The 22,261-nt window shown below is 41.6% G+C and overlaps 2 protein-coding genes across 2 annotated transcripts in view; one reads left to right on the top strand and one right to left on the bottom strand.

The window, feature by feature from the left end:
* Positions 1–783: 783 nt before the first annotated feature.
* On the bottom strand, positions 784–10,825 carry LOC124150782 (phosphatidylcholine transfer protein-like). Its single transcript, XM_046522857.2, has 6 exons — positions 10,540–10,825; positions 7,457–7,574; positions 6,791–6,870; positions 4,021–4,192; positions 2,803–2,870; positions 784–2,043 (listed from the first exon to the last, which is right to left on the bottom strand). Exons 1-6 carry the CDS (start codon positions 10,657–10,659, stop codon positions 1,963–1,965), a joined length of 639 nt encoding a protein of 212 aa, XP_046378813.1. The 5' UTR covers positions 10,660–10,825; the 3' UTR covers positions 784–1,962.
* Positions 10,826–14,927: 4,102 nt separating this feature from the next.
* The window catches only part of LOC124150791 (macrophage mannose receptor 1-like), an 85,120-nt gene continuing 77,786 nt past the window's right edge, over positions 14,928–22,261 (top strand). Inside the window, exons 1-2 of the mRNA XM_046522867.2 lie at positions 14,928–15,077; positions 20,523–20,677. Coding sequence (XP_046378823.2) covers positions 15,020–15,077; positions 20,523–20,677 — 213 coding nt within the window. The 5' untranslated portion in view covers positions 14,928–15,019. The remainder of the gene's footprint in view (positions 15,078–20,522; positions 20,678–22,261) is intronic.

The raw sequence follows: 22,261 nt of genomic DNA, 5'->3' as shown, positions 1-22,261 counted from the left end.
ACGGAATTCACCAACCTTTATAAGGTTTATCAACCACACAAAAAACATTCAACATTATATATATATATCACAAGAACAAAGAATATGATCACAATAACACTCATGACAGTCACTTCCTTGAGTTAGTAAAACATCACTATGTGTGAGACATAGAGAATCTCACCCGAGTGTATTTAGATATCAAATATATCAACATGAGTTGATAAAAGTGGGAAAAGTCCGAGGCTTGCCGAGGATTTTTTCCACTTTTATCACCGAGTGTTGATATATTTGATATCAAAAGACACAAGGGTGAGATTTTATTTATCATCCAACATCATTCTTCCAACTTTTTTAGTTTAAAGATAGTAATAAGCAGTGTCTTAAGTGTAAAAAGTACTGCTAACAGCTTCAGTCACAGAGCCATTAGTGATGTCATTTGATTGTGATGTCATGGTAACCAATGATGTCACAATGGTCTACAGTAGGGCTGGGACGAGTCCAAATTTACTACCCTGGTACCCTACCCCCTATTACCCGACCCTACCCGGGTACCCGCTGTAGGTCTCAGGAGATGTCTCAAAATGTCCGATTGGGAACATTTTTAGCATAGCCCTGGCAAAACGTATTTAGATACAAGTATTAAACAATCTGGCCTTTCATACACTGAAGTTGAATTACGTTATATCTTTATTCAACCATATGAAAAATCAGAAGGAATGGGTGCATAGTCAGAAAGAAAGTGACTTGTAGTGTAACCATAGATTTCTAGATAATATTTGTCATTAAACAATATATACCCACGGGTCCGGGTAGTCCTGTGGGTACCCGGGTCCTACTCAGTACCCATGCGACCCGGGAACCCGATTTATACGTCCCAGCCCTAGTCTACAGTGTAGATATGGCTTGATCTGACCCCAGCCATATCTCCTGTGGGAGCCAGTTTTGGATGATAAATGTAACATGTCATTAAGATATTCTTCTGAAGGCTCCATAATGCTTTTCCTACTTCAATGCTAAACCTCTACAAAATACTTGTGTATCAAACTGATAGCAATGTATACCAATGACATGATGTCAAATGACTATGTTCTGATATAATGTACAACTTAAATGAAAATATTAATTTTGCGTATTAATAAAATATTAATTCAAGCACCTGGGAAGAATGTTTAGGTATTCGAAATACAGATATGGTCGGTTGATAATGTTTATTGATTTCAGTGCTGAAAAATACTGATAATGATTAAATATATTTTTTAAAAACAATCTAACATTGTCTGACATGTTAAAGGTGGTTTATGGTTAAAAACAAACAATTTTATCTGTGACCTTGAAAATTTAACATGTGGATTACAAAGTTTTGCATAAAACAAAAGCAACAATTTTGCTCACATTACCATTGAAAACTCAATGGCTGGGAAACAGTTATTTTCAATTCAACAGTCTTAATGTATATTTGTTTCAGTGCTATATCTGTGACCTGATCAAAGGTTTAACAAAAGTATCACATATAAATATTCTACATTTTCTTAAATGACATACCTTTATCTTATCTTTTATATAATTGTTACAACAGACCAATTTGTTTTCTTATTTTACCAGTAAGTCAACACTGAACATTGCCAAACTAATAACATTAATAATATAAATATTGTGTGTGAATGAAAATATGGATGAGTCTTTACTAACTTTAGAATGTAAAAATACATAGATTAAATGTCAAGTGTGATTGGGAAAAAATACCAGTAACATAAACACCTTATTGATTGGATCTTTGCTTAAACTGTCATTTCGAAAGTATTTTTTTATGAAATTAACAACATTTTAGCAATGAAAACATTTACATTTTTTTATTTAGCCCCTTAATTCCCAATATTCTGCAAAAATAGAAAATAAACTGGAAAGGCCTTATATATATTAAAAAGTACTGATCAGTTGGTGGAACTAGATAATTACTAATGTGGATGAAGGGTGAGGCTGTCAACTGGAAGTCTTCTGTTGAAATGCCTCATACCCACGACAAGCTTTCTGCATGGTCGTCAGAAATTGGGGCACCCCAGTCTACAAAGAAAGGTTGATTCACATTCAGTAACAAGTTTAAACACGGACGTTTTGCATTCAGTTCATATTCATGTTGAAAAGAATGTAGGGTTATTTTGAAAAATATCTGCCATCAAAATATCGGTATGTTTGGCTTCTTGAACCATTTAAATGAAACGTGTGGCTTTTGTCAAACTCAGTGGGGCCCTGAGAGGATGTAAACTCTGTATTTGAACCCTCCCCTTAGAAAACATTGCTCAGATTTGGCTGAGGTTGTGTATTAGGTGTGTTTGTGGGGAAGGATTAATGAAGCATGTGAGTTGGAGTGGGTGAGTGAGTGAGTGTGGTTTTACCCTGCTTCTCGCATGCGGTGTCTCCTTTGGCAAGTGACTTTGTTTCGAAATGTGGCTCTGTTCACGCAGCAGTGATTGGTTGGTTGTTTAATGCTGCACTCAGCAATATTCCAGCTATATGATGATGGTCTCTAAATAATTGAGTCTGGACCAGACAATCCAGTGATTGACATCATGAGCATCGTTCCACGCAGTTGGTCAATGGAATCTGGTGCATTATAAATGCACTTATTATTTTTATTCCAGCAATACCACGGCAAGGGATGACAGAAATGGGCTTCACACATTGTACCCATGTGGAGAACGAACCCAGGCCATGGCGTGACTGGCTGTTTTGAACAGTGTATCTCACTAATAATTTACTGAACATCGCATCACAATGTAACCAATGTGTATCATAAGATGAAGGAAGATGGCGCATATTTACCTTGGCTGCCCAGTTGATGAGGAAGGTGGGGATCATGCCACCAGGGTTGTCATAGTAGTGCATGAAGGCTGAAAGTAGTCAAGATAAAGATGCAACACAATCGGTAAAAATGGCACACATCACCTTCTGCTTCTTCAATAATTTAGGGGTGGGCTGGGGTAAGGGCGGGCTAAAATGGGATGGTCCAGATTAGGGGTGGGCTGGGGTAGGGGCGGGCTAAAATGGGATGGTCCAGGGTAGGGATGGGCTTGGGTAGGGGCGGGCTAAAATGGGATGGTCCAGGGTAGGGGTGGGCTGGGGTAGGGGCAGGCTAAAATGGGATGGTCCAGGGTAGGGGTGGGCTGGGGTAGGGGCGGGCTAAAATGGGATGGTCCAGGGTAGGGGTGAGCTGGGGTAGGGGCGGGCTAGAATGGGATCGTCCAGGGTAGGTGTGGGCTGGAGTAGGGGCGGGCTAAAATGGGATCCTCCAGGGTAGGTGTGGGCTGGGGTAGGGGCGGGCTAAAATGGGACGGTCCAGGGTAGGGGTGGGCTGGGGTAGGGGCGGGCTAAAATGGGATGGTCCAGGGTAGGGGTGGGCTGGGGTAGGGGCGGGCTAAAATGGGATGGTCCAGGGTAGGGGTGGGCTAAAATGGGATGGTCCAGGGTAGGGGTGGGCTGGGGTAGGGGCGGGCTAAAATGGGATGGTCCAGGGTAGGGGTGGGCTTGGGTAGGGGCGGGCTAGAATGGGATGGTCCAGGGTAGGGGCAGGCTAGAATGGGATGGTCCAGGGTAGGGGTGGGATGGGGTAGGGGCAGGCTAGAATGGGATGGTCCAGGGTAGGGGCAGGCTAGAATGGGATGGTCCAGGGTAGGGGTGGGATGGGGTAGGAGCAGGCTAGAATGGGATGGTCCAGGGTAGGGGCGGGCTAGAATGGGATGGTCCAGGGTAGGGGTGGGATGGGGTAGGGGCAGGCTAGAATGGGATGGTCCAGGGTAGGGGCGGGCTAGAATGGGATGGTCCAGGGTAGGGGCGGGATGGGGTAAGGGCTAGGTTGTGGATGGGCCTGGTTGTGGGTTGTCCTGGATAGGGTAAGGCTAGCATGGTGGTGGTCCAGCGTAGGATAGAGTGGTCCAGGGCAGGACAATAGAGAGGATAGAAAAGGGTGCTCTCTCATATACATCCATCCGTGAGATTTCCTTCCATGACAATATCCACATCACAAATGTTTTCGTTCCTCACCTTTAGTTCCGACCTGTCCATCAGTCATGAGGGCGGCACTCTGGAAGTAGTCGGAGACGCGGATGACACCGGACTGCTCGGGAAACGATGCCGAAGTTACGCTCTTTGCCAGGACCACCCACATTTTGTTGTTTTCATAATCAATCTCACGAAGTTCTCGTGAAAACACATACTACATGGCGGTTAAGGAGAAAATAACAATGAATAAACTCCAATGGCACTGGTGTGATTACTGTTTTTCATATTCTATCCCGGATCTTCACAGGTCAGTATTTACAACTTCAAAATCAGTAAGTTAGTTATGTTTAACATTGTCTAAGATGCTTAATGTCTCATTGAACAGTAGGTCTACTGATGCGGACCTAACACATTTTCAAATTTAGTCAGGGCTCCAGATAAGCTCTTTGTGTTGTGGGTGTTTTACCCATGCATTTTAAAATCATTGGGTATCAGTAATTCTATCTGGGTATTCAAATTTCTGTTACCCACTAGTTTTTATACATGTGGGTATTTAAGTTGAATATTTAAAAACACTATTCATCTAGTCCCTGCAAACAGGTGTTGTGTGGGTTCGAGAGCTTTATAGGACTCAAAAATACCACGATCCTTCCACAAGAAAGTGTGATGGCAAATGATCATGATGTAACTGTCATCATGGAGTTTGGCAAGGTTGACGGAATGCCCGTTTATAATTTCAAAATGAGTTGCTGATTTGCTAATCAAATACGCAGGGTTCCTTCTCAATATTTTGATGATACGCACAAGTTTTATTTTTGTAGCGTATCTGTAATGTTCGTTGTGTATTTGATACGCTTGGATTTTATTTTACTGCATATTTCTGCATTTCTGATGCGTATTTTACGCAGATACGCAGCTTATCTGGAGCTCTGTTAGTGAAATCCACGAGCACAGGTATGGCCCTGAAAGATCAAGCACCATCATCATGATGAATCTTAGATTTGAAGAGGAAGAAAACCATATCCAGAAAGCAATAAGGAACACAATTACACACACCAAGGCACCATAAGGACCAGTAAAATATTGCCATTTAAAAAGGGTTTTGCTATATGTTATCATTGTAAGGTCTAGTGAAATATACAAAATGTTAGTTTCTATCACTGCATTTAACCAATTAAGTTTGAGTTGACAGCATACAAATATTCATGAAAATCTTTTGAAATCCAATAGCAAAACAACATAATTTCCCTTTACAAGTAAGTATCCTTTGCAACATTATTTATTACAGACCTTCATTTACTGACCAAATGCAGGCACAACACATACCTGAACTCTAGTCTACCGTTATGAATAATGCGTAAACAAGGCAGTGCATCTCTCCTTATCTCACATTGCATTAAAATACTAGCTTGTGATTGGATAAAAAACAGGCAATTATTTCCATCTAGCCCGTTCTACTCGGTTAAACTTTGGACATATATTCCAGGTCTGCGTGAATGAAAGTCAGAGAGATACATTTGTTGTCAACCAATCCCTCGCGGCATATGGTATGATGTACCCTGTGTGTGAGCCTATGTACCCCAAGTCTACACACACAGGCTACAGAACACCACATAACCTCCCCCCCGAGCACACACACACACAAAAAGGGCATTCAATAAGTTTTGAAACTACAATATAAGACCAAGTCGCAGTAAAATCACCCACCCTACAGCCAGACTTAGTCCCCAGTGACGATTTCCTATTCCAGCAAATGAAACCTGCCCTACGTGGAAGACGCTTCCAGGGTGACGAGGACATAAAGGCTGCCACAGAGACGTGGTTAGAGGGTCAATCTGCGGATTTCTATAAAAGTGGTTTTAAAAGCTTGAAGGACAAATGGAATAAGTGTATTGAGGTAAAAAGAGATTATAGTGAAAAATAAAAGTGCAAAAGATTTTGTGCGACTTAGTCTTATATTGAAGTTGCAAAATTTATTGAATGCCCCTCGTACGTACACACACACACACACACACACACACACACACACACACACACATTGCTATTGTGAGTTTATGCGACCTGCTACACACTTGGCGCAGCACACAAGAGGACACAAATTAGAAGTCGCCTGAAACAACATTTAAGAAGAATGATTTAAAGAAAATGGCTACCATCAGTCTAAAAATACGAAAAAGGCTGTACCCAAGGTTTTGTAAATATGACTACCCCATGAATGTTAGTGAATGACAATCTCATTAAAATCAGATCTTAGGTCTCGCTACCGCTAAACAAAGATCTGAAGACATCCCATTAGGGTCACGTCAGAACGACCTTTCATCCGATCAATCAGAGCGTCGCTTACCAGATTTTGAAAGTGACAGTCGGAATGTGATTTCTAATCATGCAACCTCGAAAACTTTAACATGGGGTATTCCGAACGTTAGTTACGGCTTAAACGACTGAATCCATACAATCTAGACCATCTGTTAGCCAATTCAGAATGTTTTTTTGTTCAGGTTTCAAATTTGTAATCGAGAATTTGTCAAAATATGTTTCGAAGCATAATCGCCAATTTGAAATGGGGTGCCATAAAGCACGCGAAAGCTGCCTTCTGATTGGTCATTCCATTGGTCGGTCAAAGTTCGCGCAAGGTCGGTCTGACTCGACCTGTAATGGGATGTCCCCAGATCTTTGTTTAGCGGTAGCGACCACTGAGGTCTGATTTTGATGAGACTGAGTGAATGATAACTTGTGAGTAAATACTCCAAGAATTATCTGGTGCCCTTCCCTTGTTTCTGAGTCTGATGCCAATGAAGCTGCTAAAGGATACATCTCGGTTTGACATGAAGAACGGGTAGTTGATGTTCCAGTAGATCACATCCTGGTCAAGGGTCTTCTCAATCCTTAACTCTGTCAAATACAACATTGTTTGTTTATTTGTTTGTTTCTTTGTTCTTTAATGCTGCACTCAACAATATTCCAGCCATATGACGGCGGTTTGTAATAATCAAGTCTGGACCAGACAATCAAGTGATTGACATCATCAACATCGATCCACGCAATTGGGATACGATGACATGCATCAACCATGTCAGCGAGCCTGACCGCCCAATCCTGTTAGTCGCCTCTTACGACAAGCACAGTCGCCTTTTACAGCAAGCATGGGTTGCTGAAGACCCATTCTACACCGCCCCAGGTGTGGAAGAAAAGCCCAGAGTGATACAGGTCGAAGATGTTTACCATGAGCAGGGCAGGGCAGGGCAGGGCAATTCTTATTAAGGTTCTTATGTATGTTCTCTTTAAAGTAATATCATTCAATTAGGAATTAATTTTCAGTGATTCACCGATTATTTTACATTATAATACAGGTGCACACCTAAGGACCTATATTATTTAAATGAATGTGGCATTTTTTGCCATGCCATATGATTCCGTACCAGATAATTGAGTGCTTCGTCTTAACACAATGCTGTATAAGCTACAAAGAAACAAATACCTTTTACATAACTGTCCCACTGTTTCCTGTATTCTGTATCCATGTAGACTTTGGCAGAGATATCCGGTTGCACATCCTTCATGTAGCCATAGATCTTGTACTCGTACAACCCTGAGGTCTGCGTACACCAAAAACATGAATGCAGTGGTCTAATATATGGCTGTCTGATCACACAACGGCGCAATAACCATTACACCATGAAAATTGATATTATAATCATATAAGCAGTCTGTGCCAAATGCTTTTGGGTCTACTAGCCCGATCTTGTATTTTGACATTATTTTCAGTAGATTTTAGTCATATATGGACTAGTATACTATACTAGATCACAAGACATTTTACAAGACAGAGGCTTCAAACTTGTGGATAAAATCATAGACTGCTGTATGTGTATACATATACTCATAATATAAAGAAACCATACTATCTTTAATACAGGTTATTAATGTCACTAAATTTAGAAAGCAGTTGAGACAATAAACTTGAACTTTTCATGTTTTTAGACTCCTTTACATTTCAAAATAAAAGGTTTGTCTGTATTCAAAGGTACTGGTGAATTGGTTACGAGTGGGCATAAAATATCCACCATGTAATAACTTGGGTACTTGAGTCAGGTGGGTCCGGAGTAGGACCCGGGTACCCACAGTACTACCCGGACCCGTGGTTAGTCACGTGATATATTGTTTATTGCCAAAAACTCACTATAGCTCAGTGGTTACACTTCAAATCGCTAATGTTCGCATTTCTTTCTGATGATGCACACATTCTTTTTTACTTGTATACGTTTGAGTAATGATAAAGCTTTAGTCAACTTCAGTGTACCATGATCTGATTGTTTGATACATGTATGTAAATAGTTTTTGCCAGGCCTGCGGTAAAACAATTCACTATCAGATATTTTTTTACCAACTCTTGAGACCTACAGCGGGTCCCCGGGTAGGGTGGGGTAATAGGGGGTATGGTACCCGGGTAGGGTGGGGTAATAGGGGGTCGGGTACCCGGGTAGGGTGGGGGTAATAGGGGGTCGGGTACCCGGGTAGGGTGGGGTAATAGGGGGTCGGGTACCCGGGTAGGGTGGGGTAATATGGGGTATGGTACCCGGGTAATGTGGGGTAATAGGGGGTCGGGTACCCGGGTAGGGTGGGGGTAATAGGGGGTCGGGTACCCGGCTAGGGTGAGGGTAATAGGGGGTCGAGTACCCGGGTAGGGTGGGGGTAATAGGGGGTCGGGTACCCGGGTAGGGTGAGGGTAATAGGGGGTTGAGTACCCAGGTAGGGTGGGGGTAATAGGGGGTTGGGTACCCGGGTAGGGTGGGGTAATAGGGGGTTGGGTACCCGGGTAGGGGGGGATAATAGGGGGTTTGGTACCCGGGTAGGGGGGGGTTATAGGGGGTGGGGTACCCGGGTAGGGTGGGGTAATAGGGGGTCGGGTACCCGGGTAGGGGGGGATAATAGGGGGTGGGGTACCCGGGGAGGGTGGGGTAATAGGGGGTTGGGTACCCGGGTAGGGGGGATAATAGGGGGTGGGGTACCCGGGGAGGGTGGGGTAATAGGGGGTTGGGTACCCGGGTAGGGGGGGATAATAGGGGGTGGGGTACCCGGGGAGGGTGGGGTAATAGGGGGTTGGGTACCCGGGTAGGGGGGATAATAGGGGGTGGGGTACCCGGGGAGGGTGGGGTAATAGGGGGTCGGGTACCCGGGTAGGGTGGGATAATAGGGGGTGGGGTACCCGGGGAGGGTGGGGTAATAGGGGGTGGGGTACCCGGGTAGGGTGGGGTAATAGGGGGTTGGGTACCCGGGTAGGGGGGGATAATAGGGGGTGGGGTACCCGGGGAGGGTGGGGTAATAGGGGGTTGGGTACCCGGGTAGGGGGGGATAATAGGGGATGGGGTACCCGGGGAGGGTGGGGTAATAGGGGGTTGGGTACCCGGGTAGGTTGGGGTAATAGGGTGTCGGGTACCCGGGGAGGGTGGGGTAATAGGGGGTCGGGTACCCGGGTAGGGTCGGGTAATAGGGGGTGGGGTACCCGGGGAGGGTGGGGTAATAGGGGGTCGGGTACCCGGGTAGGGTGGGGGTAATAGGGGTTTGGGTACCTGGGTAGTTAATCTGGACTTGTCCCAGCCCTACCAACACACATATAATGTAATTTGCAGTCAGTAGGAGCTTGTTAAGGCCTGTGCAAAATTACCATCAGACTTTAGCAGAACATTGTGAATGAAGCTGTGAATCATAGCTATATGTTTTAGCGAGCAGTGAATGTCAGCATGTCAGACAGTAAAACTAAAAGCGGACCAGAGAATACATAGTTACAATTTTGAAGCTAATTAATTTACACAGAATGGAGTACCCTCACGTAACCTTGATTCGTGGATATAAGGAAAGTTCACCCAAACTCTATGAAAACGAAAAAAAGCTATACGAGATGGCCTGAAAATGTTGCCATAGTTTTTTAATTTTAACAGGCAGCACCTCAATGCACGTGACTTATGTTTATTGACATCTAGACAAGCAGACGATGAGATGTGAGAAGGATGGTGCTTACAGTATATATTTTATTGGATATTTTGTAAATATGAAATTTGGTATTAGTGATCTAGGGCTATTTATCTCAGTGTTGGACATTTGTTTTTTCTGTACTTATGTGTAATGCAGCGATTCGGAACATTTTGTCAGCAAGGCGTGGCAGTATGTGTACATCCAAAGTACCGCTGTGTGACGTCATACGAGACTTAATTTACGAGATATCACGATAATTACCACGATCCCCGAATTTAGGTAATGTTTCTTTAGTTAATGTATGTTATGTAATTCATTTTTCAAATTCGATTTCACAGATAAATTGGACAAGGCTGAGAATGAGAACTTGCATCTGAAAAACTATTGCTGGTGTGGAAATATTATTTTCCACAACTCTATCCTTGCAACGGATAGTTACCTGACACTGCTATGGTTACATATTTTCTTTTTTGTCACAAAAAATTATTTTCCTACTTTTCTGACCTGTCAAACTAAACAATTCCATCTGAATTATAAACTTACACTACCCAAGCCAATATAAGTGACCCGTTATTCGATTAAACTTACCTCGTTATAAAGCCTGTAGATCGTGACATCGTTTGACTCGACGAAATATTCCCAACCGTCCAACTGGGGCGATAGAAGTTCTTTGCAAGCTTGGTTGTACTGATCATCTGAGAACATCATTGTTGAACTAGATGTTGTTTCAACTGGCCTCGGGTCAAATGTTGTGATGTTTCTAAGTGGCTGGTTCACTTCCTTCGTCAACACATGCCCTGACAGGCCTAACGGTGTATTTGTTATCGTCACTGGTCACGCACTTGTTTACTTCCGGGGAGTAAGGGAGACTACTCTAATATTTACCGGCACATTGGAACGAAGAGAAATTGAATGTACTTTTTAGGGTGCACCTTAACAGCTTCGTGTTCGAATACTTGTCATCAGTTTGGTAACAACAACTTTCCACATTTGTTCGCCCGGGTCTCAACTATTATCGTTATTGGTGTAAATCGGATAGTATGAAATATATATGCACAAATACCGCAATTAATATTTAGAAACATTGGCAAAACAGTGCAAGGTTTTTTTTAATTCAAAGGCCTACAGAAAACAAGAACGAAATTTGCGTGTTTTTCAGCCTATGTTTAAAAAATATTTAGATTCATCCAAAAATGGAAATTAAAGAAAATCGACAATGAGAGATTGTGCTAGGCTGATCTAAAACATTCTGGACTATTAAAGAAAGATTTGCAGTACACATGCATGTATTATGTATAAACTTGTACAAGTGTAGTCTTCAGAAGTGAACGCTCAATGTTGTTTTTTCTTCCATTGTAAGTGGCGGCGGGGTTAAAGCGTTCGCCCGGGATCGATCCCCAACATGGGTACAAAGTGTGGAGCCCATTTCTGGTGTCGCCCCTCATAATATTGCGGGGATATTGCTAAACGCGGCGTAAAACCATGCTCACTCACCCCATTGATAAAATGTTTTTGTTTTTTGTCCTTTATCACAGCCTGATAACCTCTCCGACAATGAGGTCTGTATCTTTGTCCAATATCTATTGTGTCCTAACCTCGACATCACGCGCTCCAAAAGTGGTGAGTGCATGATAGCAAATCCTGTCCGTATCACCCAGCGTTCTACCTCTCTCGGAGTTATCAAGATATTCACTGATACTGGGTCAGTATACGAAGTGACGATAAACCAGATATGACTGATGAGAACAAACGCCTCAAAGGTCTATTTATCAGATTGCGAAAGAAAACAACAATAATTCAACTGAATAAATATATCGTGACTCGCCAGTTTTAGTGAGCGAGTGAGTATGATTTTACGCCGCTCTTCGCAATATTCTATCAACATCACGGCGGGGGACACCAGAAATGGATTTCATCCATTGTACCCATGTGGGGCATCGAACCCATGACTTCGGTTTGATGAGTGAACGATTTAACCTCTAGGCTTGGTATCTTGGGTTGTATACTCCCCAGGGAGCTGAGAATGAAAATCGGGTGCACACTGATCCATTCACCGGGGTAATAATAGTGTAGCGCTATGAGCATCTATGTGGTGAATGGATTTTGACGCATTATAAATGCACATTATTATAATAATGCCCAATCAGTTTTGAGGGAAAAAAGCAAACTCTTGCCTCGAAACGAAACTACAAATATGTCTCCATTTAAATGTGTTCATGAATGCTTTATACACTTATTAACCTGTGACTGTTAACATTCATTGCTATGTGAATGGATATATTTAAAACAGGAAAGGCTCTGGAAAGTTGACAGCCCTCGCACGTTTGAAACACGATATTTAAACAGCACTTTGTTTGTCTACCGACACTGAATTCAAAACGAATTTTAATCTATCACTCTATTTACACTTTCACACGTGGCCAGACCAGGGCCCACTTGCACAAAACGATCTCAGCGCTAAGACTATTGTAAGCCTATGTTAAAGTATGGGAGTTAAGATCATCTTAGCGCTAAGATCGCTTTGTGCAAGTGGACCCAGACCTGCAATGAACATGGGCATCCGACAGTGGAGCATAATTTGTGTCTTGTTTGTCTATTTGCAAGTTTGATATTGTTTCAATGTAGCACTCAGCAATATTCCACCTATATACAACGATTAAATTGTGTAGAGAGTTTGAGATATTATGTCTTCTTGTTCTTATAGATAAAAACACAAAATCAAAACTATTTTGTCAGTTGCCGAAAAAATTAAATAGCAAAGTTGACAACAGTGACAGTGACACGTCAACGTGATAAAAAATATATACACTCTTAAAAAAACAGTAGTCCTATTGTTAAGTAACGTGATGCTAAGCATATTGTCCCTTCACGATAAAGTACACCAAGGAATGTGCAGCTGATATAAATGAGCCACACAAATTCCAAGGTCACAATAAATCGAGTGTCTGTTCGTCGAAGCTACCTTTGTTAATTGTTGGATTTTATTATCTGTTTGTGTGTTTGCCGTGGAAGGCCGCACTCAGTAATATTTCCGCTATATGTAAATAATTGTCTGGACCAGACTACTATTCCAGTAATATTAGGGTATAATGAGTGAAATTCAAATTAAGCCTCGAAGTTTTGCTACCTACATCAAATTGTGTTCATATATAAAACGGCACTAGAGCAATATTCTCCACATCCCACTCGTGCTTCTTTCTAACTGTTATAATTTGCTGTCCATATTGATAATGATGAATGGTGATGGTGGCGATGTTGAATGGTGATGATGATGGGTGATGATGGGTGATGATGATAATGTGGTTATGATGCATGGTGGTGATGTTGCTGCTGCTGATGATGATGCATGGCGGTAAAGATGATGATGGAGGTGATGATGATGATGCATGATGATGATGGGGAGGAGGTGATGATGATGATGATGATGATGATGATGGGGAGGAGGTGATGATGATGATGAATATGGGGAGGAGTTGATGATGATGATGATGATGATGATGATGATGATGATGATGATGGGGAGGAGGTGATGATGATGATGATGATCGCGGTGGATGTGATAAAGATTTCCATTTCATCGTTTGGATCTATGCCGCCCTATGATAAATATTGACCTATGTTTACATATACCTAGTTATCATGACATGCACTTGTAAAAGTGCAGAAACAGATTACATAATTCAGGTTCTCGAATTCGTTCATGTCGCAAGCACGGACGTAATAATCTAAAGGTGTATGTATCTCAGCTGATAGACTCCAAAACAATGTTTGTTCACGAATGCATTGTCACATCTTCATTTAGAAATGAAACTGATGTTATCACCAAGAGAGGTGAACTCATTTTTGTGCCTAGGACCTGGCACACCTGAGATGTCCTGTGCCACACTGTGCAGCCCACATGTCGCTTCAGCGTAGATAACACTCGTTGACCTTGGCCACCAGTCCCATACTGTACTCGGTTGTGAAGGTACGGGGTGGGTTTGCAACGAACCCGTTGTGAATGTATAGTAGGTACAAGGACGGATCCAGGGAATCCGTGAAGGGGTCCAACTTTATACATTGTTTCAGTGTCTGTCTGTCTGTCTGTCTGTCTGTGTTTGTCTCTCCCTCTCTGTCTCTGTGCGTGTCTGTGTGTGTCTGTCCGTGTGTGTCTCCGTGTCTGTCCATGTGTCTCTGTCTGTCTGTCTATCTGCATCTGTGTGTGTGTGTCTGTGTGTGTGTGTCTGTGTGTCTGTCTGTCTGTGTGTTAGTGGTGGAGATTGGGGTCGCATGTTCTGTATGTTTCTGTATGTGTCTGTCTGTATGTCTCTGTCTGTCTGTCTAACTGTTTGTCTGTGTCTCTGTGTCTATCTATCTGTCTGTGTCTCTATGTGTGTCTGTTTATCACCTGCAACCACAACCCAAACACAACCCTATTATTAAAACATGCATAGACCAATTAGAACAGCGTTCAGGATCATATAAAATATGAAATATGACAATGTTTATTTCAAACCCTTTAAGAGTGTATTGTGTCATTCTATGCACCGACATGGGTACAATGTGTGAAGCCCATTTCTGGTGTCCCCCGCCGTGATATTGCTGGAATATTGCTAAAAGCTGCGTAAAACCAAACTCACTCACTCACTCATTCTATGCAATCCAAAATATGTTTTTGACGGAATACTGTATTAATCTACAACTCCGGGAACAAGAAAAGTTAAAAACCAAAAAAACACCCCAAAATTCCAACACCATCTAATAACATACACGAGATGGATGTCAACAATGAAGCATTAGAAGAGATACTTGTATCATATCTGAAGTGCTTTTTCTATCTTTAAATGATAACATTTGAGGTGGTTCCCTAGGATTCCGATATATATACGTACGTATAACTCCGCACATCGCATTTCAACGGGTGCGCAATACATGATGCATATGAGGTCGTAAGGAGTCTGCAAGGATACCTCTCCTAGCTTTGTTATCAAATCGTTCAAGGTCCAACGATATTAAAGAGCGTCTGTTTAGCATACCATATACAGTTGGATATATACACACACGCCGACACTTTGAAGTTGGATGCGATATGGCTTCGAGGCGTGTGACGCTCGGTGTTGCTGTTGTATTAATGACATTGGCACAAGGTAAGACACATACGAGAGTGAGTGAGTGAGGGGGCATGGCTTTAACGCCGCATGCAGCAATAATCCAGTCATATCACGTGCGACACAAACGATGGGTTTCACACATGTTCAAACGGGGAACCAAACCCGGCTCTTCGGCGTGATGTTTAAACAATTTCATTCATTCATTCATTCATTCATTCATTCATTCATTCATTCATTCAGTGCGAATGATTGGGGTTGCGCGCAGCCTTTAGCATTGGTCCGGTACTACCGATGCATTGTTCCAGTACTATCAATGCATTGTTCCAGTACTTTCAATGCATTGTTCCAGTACTATCAAGGCATTGTTCCAGTACTATCAATGCATTGTCCCAGTACTATCAATGCATTGTTCCAGTACTGTCAATCCATTGTTCCAGTACTGTCGATGCATTGTTCCAGTTCTGTCAATGCAATCTTCCAGTACTGTCAATCCATTGTTCCAGTATCATCAAGGCATTGTTCCAGTACTATCAATGCATTGTTCCAGTACTGTCAATCCATTGTTCCAGTATCATCAAGGCATTGTTCCAGTACTATCAAGGCACAGTTCCAGTACTATCAATGCATTGTTCCAGTACTGTCAATGCATTGTTCCAGAACGGTCAATGCATTGTTCCAGTACTATCAATGCATTGTAGCAGTACTGTCAAGGCATTGTTCCAGTACTATCAAGGCATTGTTCCAGTACTATCAATACATTGTTCCAGTACCATCAATGCACTGTTCCAGTACTATCAAGACAATATTCCAATATTATCAATGCATTGTTCCAGTACTATCAAGGCACAGTTCCAGTACTACCAATGCATTGTTCCAGAACTGTCAATGCATTGTTCCAGTACTATCAATGCATTGTTCCAGTACTATCTAGGCATTGTTCCAGTACTTTCAAGGCATTGTTCCAGTACTATCAATGCATTGTTCCAGTACTATCTAGGCATTGTTCCAGTACTTTCAAGGCATTGTCCCAGTACCATCAATGCATTGTTCCAGTACTATCTAGGCATTGTTCCAGTACTTTCAAGGCATTGTCCCAGTACCATCAATGCATTGTTACAGTTCTATCAATGCATTGTTCCAGTACTATCATTTCATTGTTCCAGTACTGTCAAAGAATTGTTCCAGTACTGTCAATGCATTGTAGCAGTACTATCAAGGCATTGTTGCAGTGCTTATGAGGCCTTTCCTCAGTACTGTCAATGCATTGTTCCAGTACCATCAAGGCATTGTTCCAGTACTATCAAGGCACAGTTCCAGTACTATCAATGCATTGTTCCAGTACTGTCAAAGAATTGTTCCAGTACTATCAATGCATTGTTCCAGTACTATCAATGGATTGTTCCAGTACTATCAATGCATTGTTCCAGTACCATCAAGGCATTGTTCCAGTACTGTCAAAGAATTGTTCCAGTACTGTCAATGCATTGTAGCAGTACTATCAAGGCATTGTTGCAGTGCTTATGAGGCCTTTCCTCAGTACTGTCAATGCATTGTTCCAGTACTATCAAGGCACAGTTCCAGTACTATCAATGCATTGTTCCAGTACTGTCAAAGAATTGTTCCAGTACCATCAATGCATTGTTCCAGAACTGTCAATGCATTGTTCCAGTACTATCAATGCATTGTAGCAGTACTGTCAAGGCATTGTTCCAGTACTTTCAAGGTATTGTTCCAGTACTATCAATGCATTGTTCTAGTACTATCATTTCATTGTTCCAGTACTGTCAAAGAATTGTTCCAGTACTATCAATGCATTGTTCCAGTACTATCATTTCATTGTTCCAGTACTGTCAAAGAATTGTTCCAGTACTGTCAATGCATTGTAGCAGTACTGTCAATGCATTGTAACTACTATCAAGGCATTGTTCCAGTACTATCAAGGCACAGTTCCAGTACTATCAATGCATTGTTCCAGTACTGTCAAAGAATTGTTCCAGTACTATCAATGCATTGTTCCAGTACTATCAATGCATTGTTCCAGTACTATCAATGCATTGTTCCAGTACCATCAAGGCATTGTTCCAGTACCATCAAGGCATTGTTCGAGTACTATCAAGGCACAGTTCCAGTACTATCAATGCATTGTTCCAGTACTATCAAGGCACAGTTCCAGTACTATCAATGCATTGTTCCAGTACTATCAAGGCACAGCTCCAGTACTATCAATGCATTGTTCCAGTACTGTCAATGCATTGTTCCAGTACTATCTAGGCATTCTTCCAGTACTACCAATGCAGGAAACAGCGAGAATTGGCTTCTCATATTGTACCCATGAGGGGAATCGAACCCGGCCTTTCGCCATGATGAGTGTTATATACTGGACTAACCAACCGTTCAATAACGTTATGTACGTGCTGCTTTAATATTCAAATTGTTCATCCAAGTGATGCTATCAATGCATTGTTCCAGTACTGTCAATGCGTTGTTCCAGTACAATCAATGCAAACTTGTTTTCTGTATTCACGATCACTATGCTTAAATAGGGGAGACACCCTTCCCCTACGCCCAACATCCCCGCACCCCTAGATATTGGACAAGTTTCTAATTGAGTAGCTAGCCCCTCAAAAGAGTAATATGATTTCATCGCTTGTTTGTTTGTTTGTTGTTTAACGCCGCGCTCATCAATATTCCAGCTATATGACGACGGTCTGTAAATAATCGAGTCTGGACCAGACAATCCAGTGATTGATATCATGAGCATCAATCCACGCAATTGGGATCGATGACATGCATCAACCAAGTCAGCGAGCCTGACCACCCGATCCCGTTAGTCGCCTCTTACGACAAGCACAGTCGCTCATCGCTTGTGTGCAAGTGGATTAATATTCTTCACGTTTGTTAATACACATTGAATTGTTCTAGGCATAGATTATCTCGGCTTCTGATGGCGATTGACAGGATAATACAGGTCTTTGAAAGGCATTTAAATGTGATACACATAAGGAAGAGAATTCGTGAAAGTCAACTTCTTCAGTATGAGGAACACAACGTTTCGGAGTATATGCTTACTCCTTCATCTGGTGAATTCATTACACGAGCCTTCACGTAAGAACAAGAAAAGTGATAAGATAACAAAAGGTGGAAACTTAACAAGGGAAGCCAACAAATAATTGGCGCTGATAGGAGATTAGCAATAGACAATGGAAGCCAAAACTTTACAGTAATTACCGCTGATAGTATGGACAATTGGAAGCCAGGAATATATTATCACTGTTAGGTAGATGGCAATGGACAATGGGCAATTATGAAAGGGCACCTGATGAAGGTGTAAGCATATATTCCGAAACGTTGTGTTCCTCATAATAAAGAAGTCGACATCCATAAATTCTCTTCCTTAAGGATAATACAGGATTATAAGCTGAGGGGCAAAAGATATACCGAGTTTGTGTTTTATGTAATTGAAAATTGAAAGAACTTTTTATGTCTATTTAACCATCACGCATTTCTGCCATAGTTTGTAAAACGTAATCTGTGGCTGGGTTAGGTTGTGTAAAAATTAAGTAGTTGAATTAAGACGAAGGTCAAATATGAATTGGCAACCGCACAACCCCTTCCATATTTGAAAGGTTGTAAATGTGTGACGAAAAAAGCGAACTTAATGATTTTCACAAATAGGATGTCAAAGATTTCTTTCCATTTTTCAGTGTTTAAAATCAAATAAAACCACGCATAAGTATTCCTTGAGTGCTGGCAAAGTGCCAATACAGTTCATATTTAGGGATAACGTATAAAAATATCAAAAAATATGATCAAATCTACTTCGAGGTATAACTTCTTTTGACCTTAGTTTAGTTTTTCAAATTTATAATATATCTATATATATACACGACTATGGCAAAGTCAAATTCTGTGTAACAAAATAACAGACATTCGGCGCTATCGCTGCTAGAGTTAATTATCGGTGAGAAACTGGACCTATGTGATGCCCCGATACGGATGACGTGGCTCGTGCGAGCTCGATTGCATAATCAAAATGTAATAATCAGTGTTCATACTGATAAGATAAATTTATAGAATTACGAATTTCTTCTTTTTTTCTTGAACAGTTTCAGTGTACATAGAATAAGTCTATATAAAAATCATAACGGTAAGTTTCGGGAAGGGTCAACAATATTATTGACTGCATGATTGTCCACACAACAAACAAATATACTTTGTATGATAATAAATCCCCGGGAAAAAGAAAGTATACACCTATGTTAGATGGTGGCTAACAAAAACGAAATGGCTATTCGATGGGGGTGTATTTGATACGGGTATCATAGTTGTGTTTTGTACCTTAAGTTGCAATATTTCGGCGACTGTTGGCAGCCGAATAACGTTTGAATGACGTTTACGATTGTTTGGTCAAATCGAATTTTAAAATGTACAATTTCTTTTGCCCTAGAGATAATGTTGAAACATAACTGCTCGATCTTGATAAAGGTACTAGCATCTGTACAGAAAGTATAAAGAAGTTAATATCACCAGTATTCATTCACAATGACACTTAAGAAAGTCTCCGAGAAATGGCCAAATTCTCAAACACACAATGACAGGCCAATGGGTAAATGACGATCACGAATCAAGGTTTTGGAGATTAAAATACTGTATTCAGAAACGAATGCGCTATTTTGTGTTTTTTTACTTTATCTTTCTTGAAGTTATTTGAATATCCAAATAAGTTCAGCATTCTGACGCGGGTTATGAAAATGAGACCTTAGCGCTCAAATATGAAACTTTACGACGAACAACGGACGTCGACAACTGTATAATGTGATGGGTTTTTTAAATAACCTGTTTGGTCTTCAGTTGTAACCATAGAAAAAAATCTTTCCATAGTCTTGCTTGATGTTTTGAAAAAAAGTATTCAGGCATACTAATTAGGCATTACTTGGCTCCTCCTCCAGAGAGAAAAAGACTGAGAGTCATATGTTTGACTGTCAATTGAAACTATATATCCAGAATATTAACTGTACTGGCACTTAGTCAGCAATCAAAGAATACTTCCATCTGTTGTTTTTTTTAAATTTTATTTGATTTAAAAATTTGAAAAATGTTCACATAATATGCAACTGCAAATTTACAACATTTCAAATATGGTTGTAGTCATATGGTTCAAATTTATTTCTTACTCCACTCTTCATTAAACCAATTTATTTTTACACAAAATTACCCAGCCACAGATTACAGTGTACAAACTGTTGCAGGAATCAGTGATGGTTAAAAAGACAATAATCAGATTTAAGAACAGTTCTTTCAATTTTCACTTACATGAAAAACAAATTCGGTATATTTTCTTTTGCCCCTCAGTATATGTCATGAAGCGCTGACTGAAAACATAATCTGGCTCAAACAAAAAGCAGCACTCTCATCTCCACCCCCACCCCCTCACCCTCTGAATATTAAATGGTTGGCCTTACCTTTTTGTTTGTTTTGTAGCGCTGTGCCAGAACTGCCCGTATGGCTGGTACCCGCAGTCCCAATGGTGCTTCTACTTCACCCAGAACTCTGCTACCACCCTATGGGAGAACGCCAGACTCAAATGCCAAGCCTTCGGAGGGGACCTTGCCCAAATCACAAGCACAGCCCAATTGGTAGGAGTTTGTCTTGACGCTTGTAGTTATAGTCAGATCACGGCTGTCATTTTAACGTGGGAGAAAGGCCCCGAATGAGTCAAGCAATCTGTTAAACACTTTGGCGAAACCTACCAGTGTGGTGCTGATAGAATCAATGATAATCATAACGGAGGATTTTTCTTTTCACTAAATCCTTCAAGTTTGTTTGTTTATTGTTTAACGCCGCACTCAGCAGTATTCCAGCTATATGACAGCGGTCTGTAAAATAATCGAGCCTGGACCAGACAATCCAGTGATTGACAACATGAGCATCGATCCACGCAATTGGGATTGATGACATGTATCAACCAAGTCAGCGCGCCTGACCACCCGATCCCGTTAGTCGCCTTTTACGACAAGCATAGTCGCCTTTTACGGCAAGTAGGGGTTGCTGAAGACCTATTCTACCCCGGAAATCCTTCAAGCAAAGAGGAAGGTTATCATTCTGCCCACGCCCGCAATAAAGTCAAAGCCACAAATACTTATGCTGAACCCGTCCTTTCATATTCTTTTGTTGTTGGATTGATTGGACGAAACAAGAAATTCAGGTATTGACACCCTCACACGTAGAATCATGTCAGACAATAGATTCCACACCCTCCCTCAATCGCTTATGTTTTACCAATCATAATGGGAGGGCGTGGTTTGATGTGGAGGCTCTTCATGATACAATTGTATTGTGCACTTATGCACACATTTATTTGTCTGATGATTCCCGGTTTTCTTAAACGAGCCATGGATGTGCATCTTCCCGAGGCAGGTGAGTTAACTGACTATTAAAGTCCAGTTTCCACCCTTGCCGAACTAGGCTGGTATTATGGAGTTACATTTGGGCTGGACTAACGAGTCTATGCATAGTCCAATCAAAATCGCGCACCGAAATCGAAATCCGGTTCGTAAAGTGTCATGCAGATTTCGGTCGACTGCTGCAGGATTTGCAAAGCATGTGCACCGCTAACTCGTTGTCAACAGATATTTTCTAAATCTTTTCATGTTTTTAATCAAGGCGCTCGCGTGATTTGATGCTCTCCGCGATGGAAAACTCGTTTTATCACAATATAGATCTTGATTATCGATCAGATCGTCTTGACTGGGCGCCACCGTTTTGTTTGAAGCAAATGCAAGTGATACGAGAGGTTGAATCTGATTGGTGAATAGGAGAGGCATAGAAAGGACATAACTCGTAATAGCCACTGGTGGCGCTACGATCGAGCCCAGGAATTCCAGCCTAGTTCGGCAAGGGTGGAAACTGGACTTTTAAAGTCAGTTAACTCTCTTGCCTTGGGAAGATGTGGATGTGGGACATAATGTTACTGTCAGTGTTGATTTTGTTGATGGTTTTGTACAGCTGGAAGGTACAGAAATGAATGTCAACCAAGCGACGTGTCATATCAAATCGGCCTACCGTCTGAACCTACTAGTAGTATCATTAATGCTGTGAAATGCGTGAAATCCACACAATGACACCACCGCCACCGAAATGGTCGAATTCACGTACACAATGTGGGGGCTCATTTCGACGTTGTCTTCCATCTCGCCGGTGAAGAGGAAATCGTGATTCAT

Source organism: Haliotis rufescens, unplaced genomic scaffold (genome assembly GCF_023055435.1).
Source record: "Haliotis rufescens isolate VD_foot unplaced genomic scaffold, xgHalRufe1.0.p SCAF_4, whole genome shotgun sequence".
Taxonomy (NCBI): Eukaryota; Metazoa; Mollusca; class Gastropoda; order Lepetellida; family Haliotidae; genus Haliotis; species Haliotis rufescens.
This window is presented reverse-complemented; position numbering and strand designations above follow the sequence as displayed.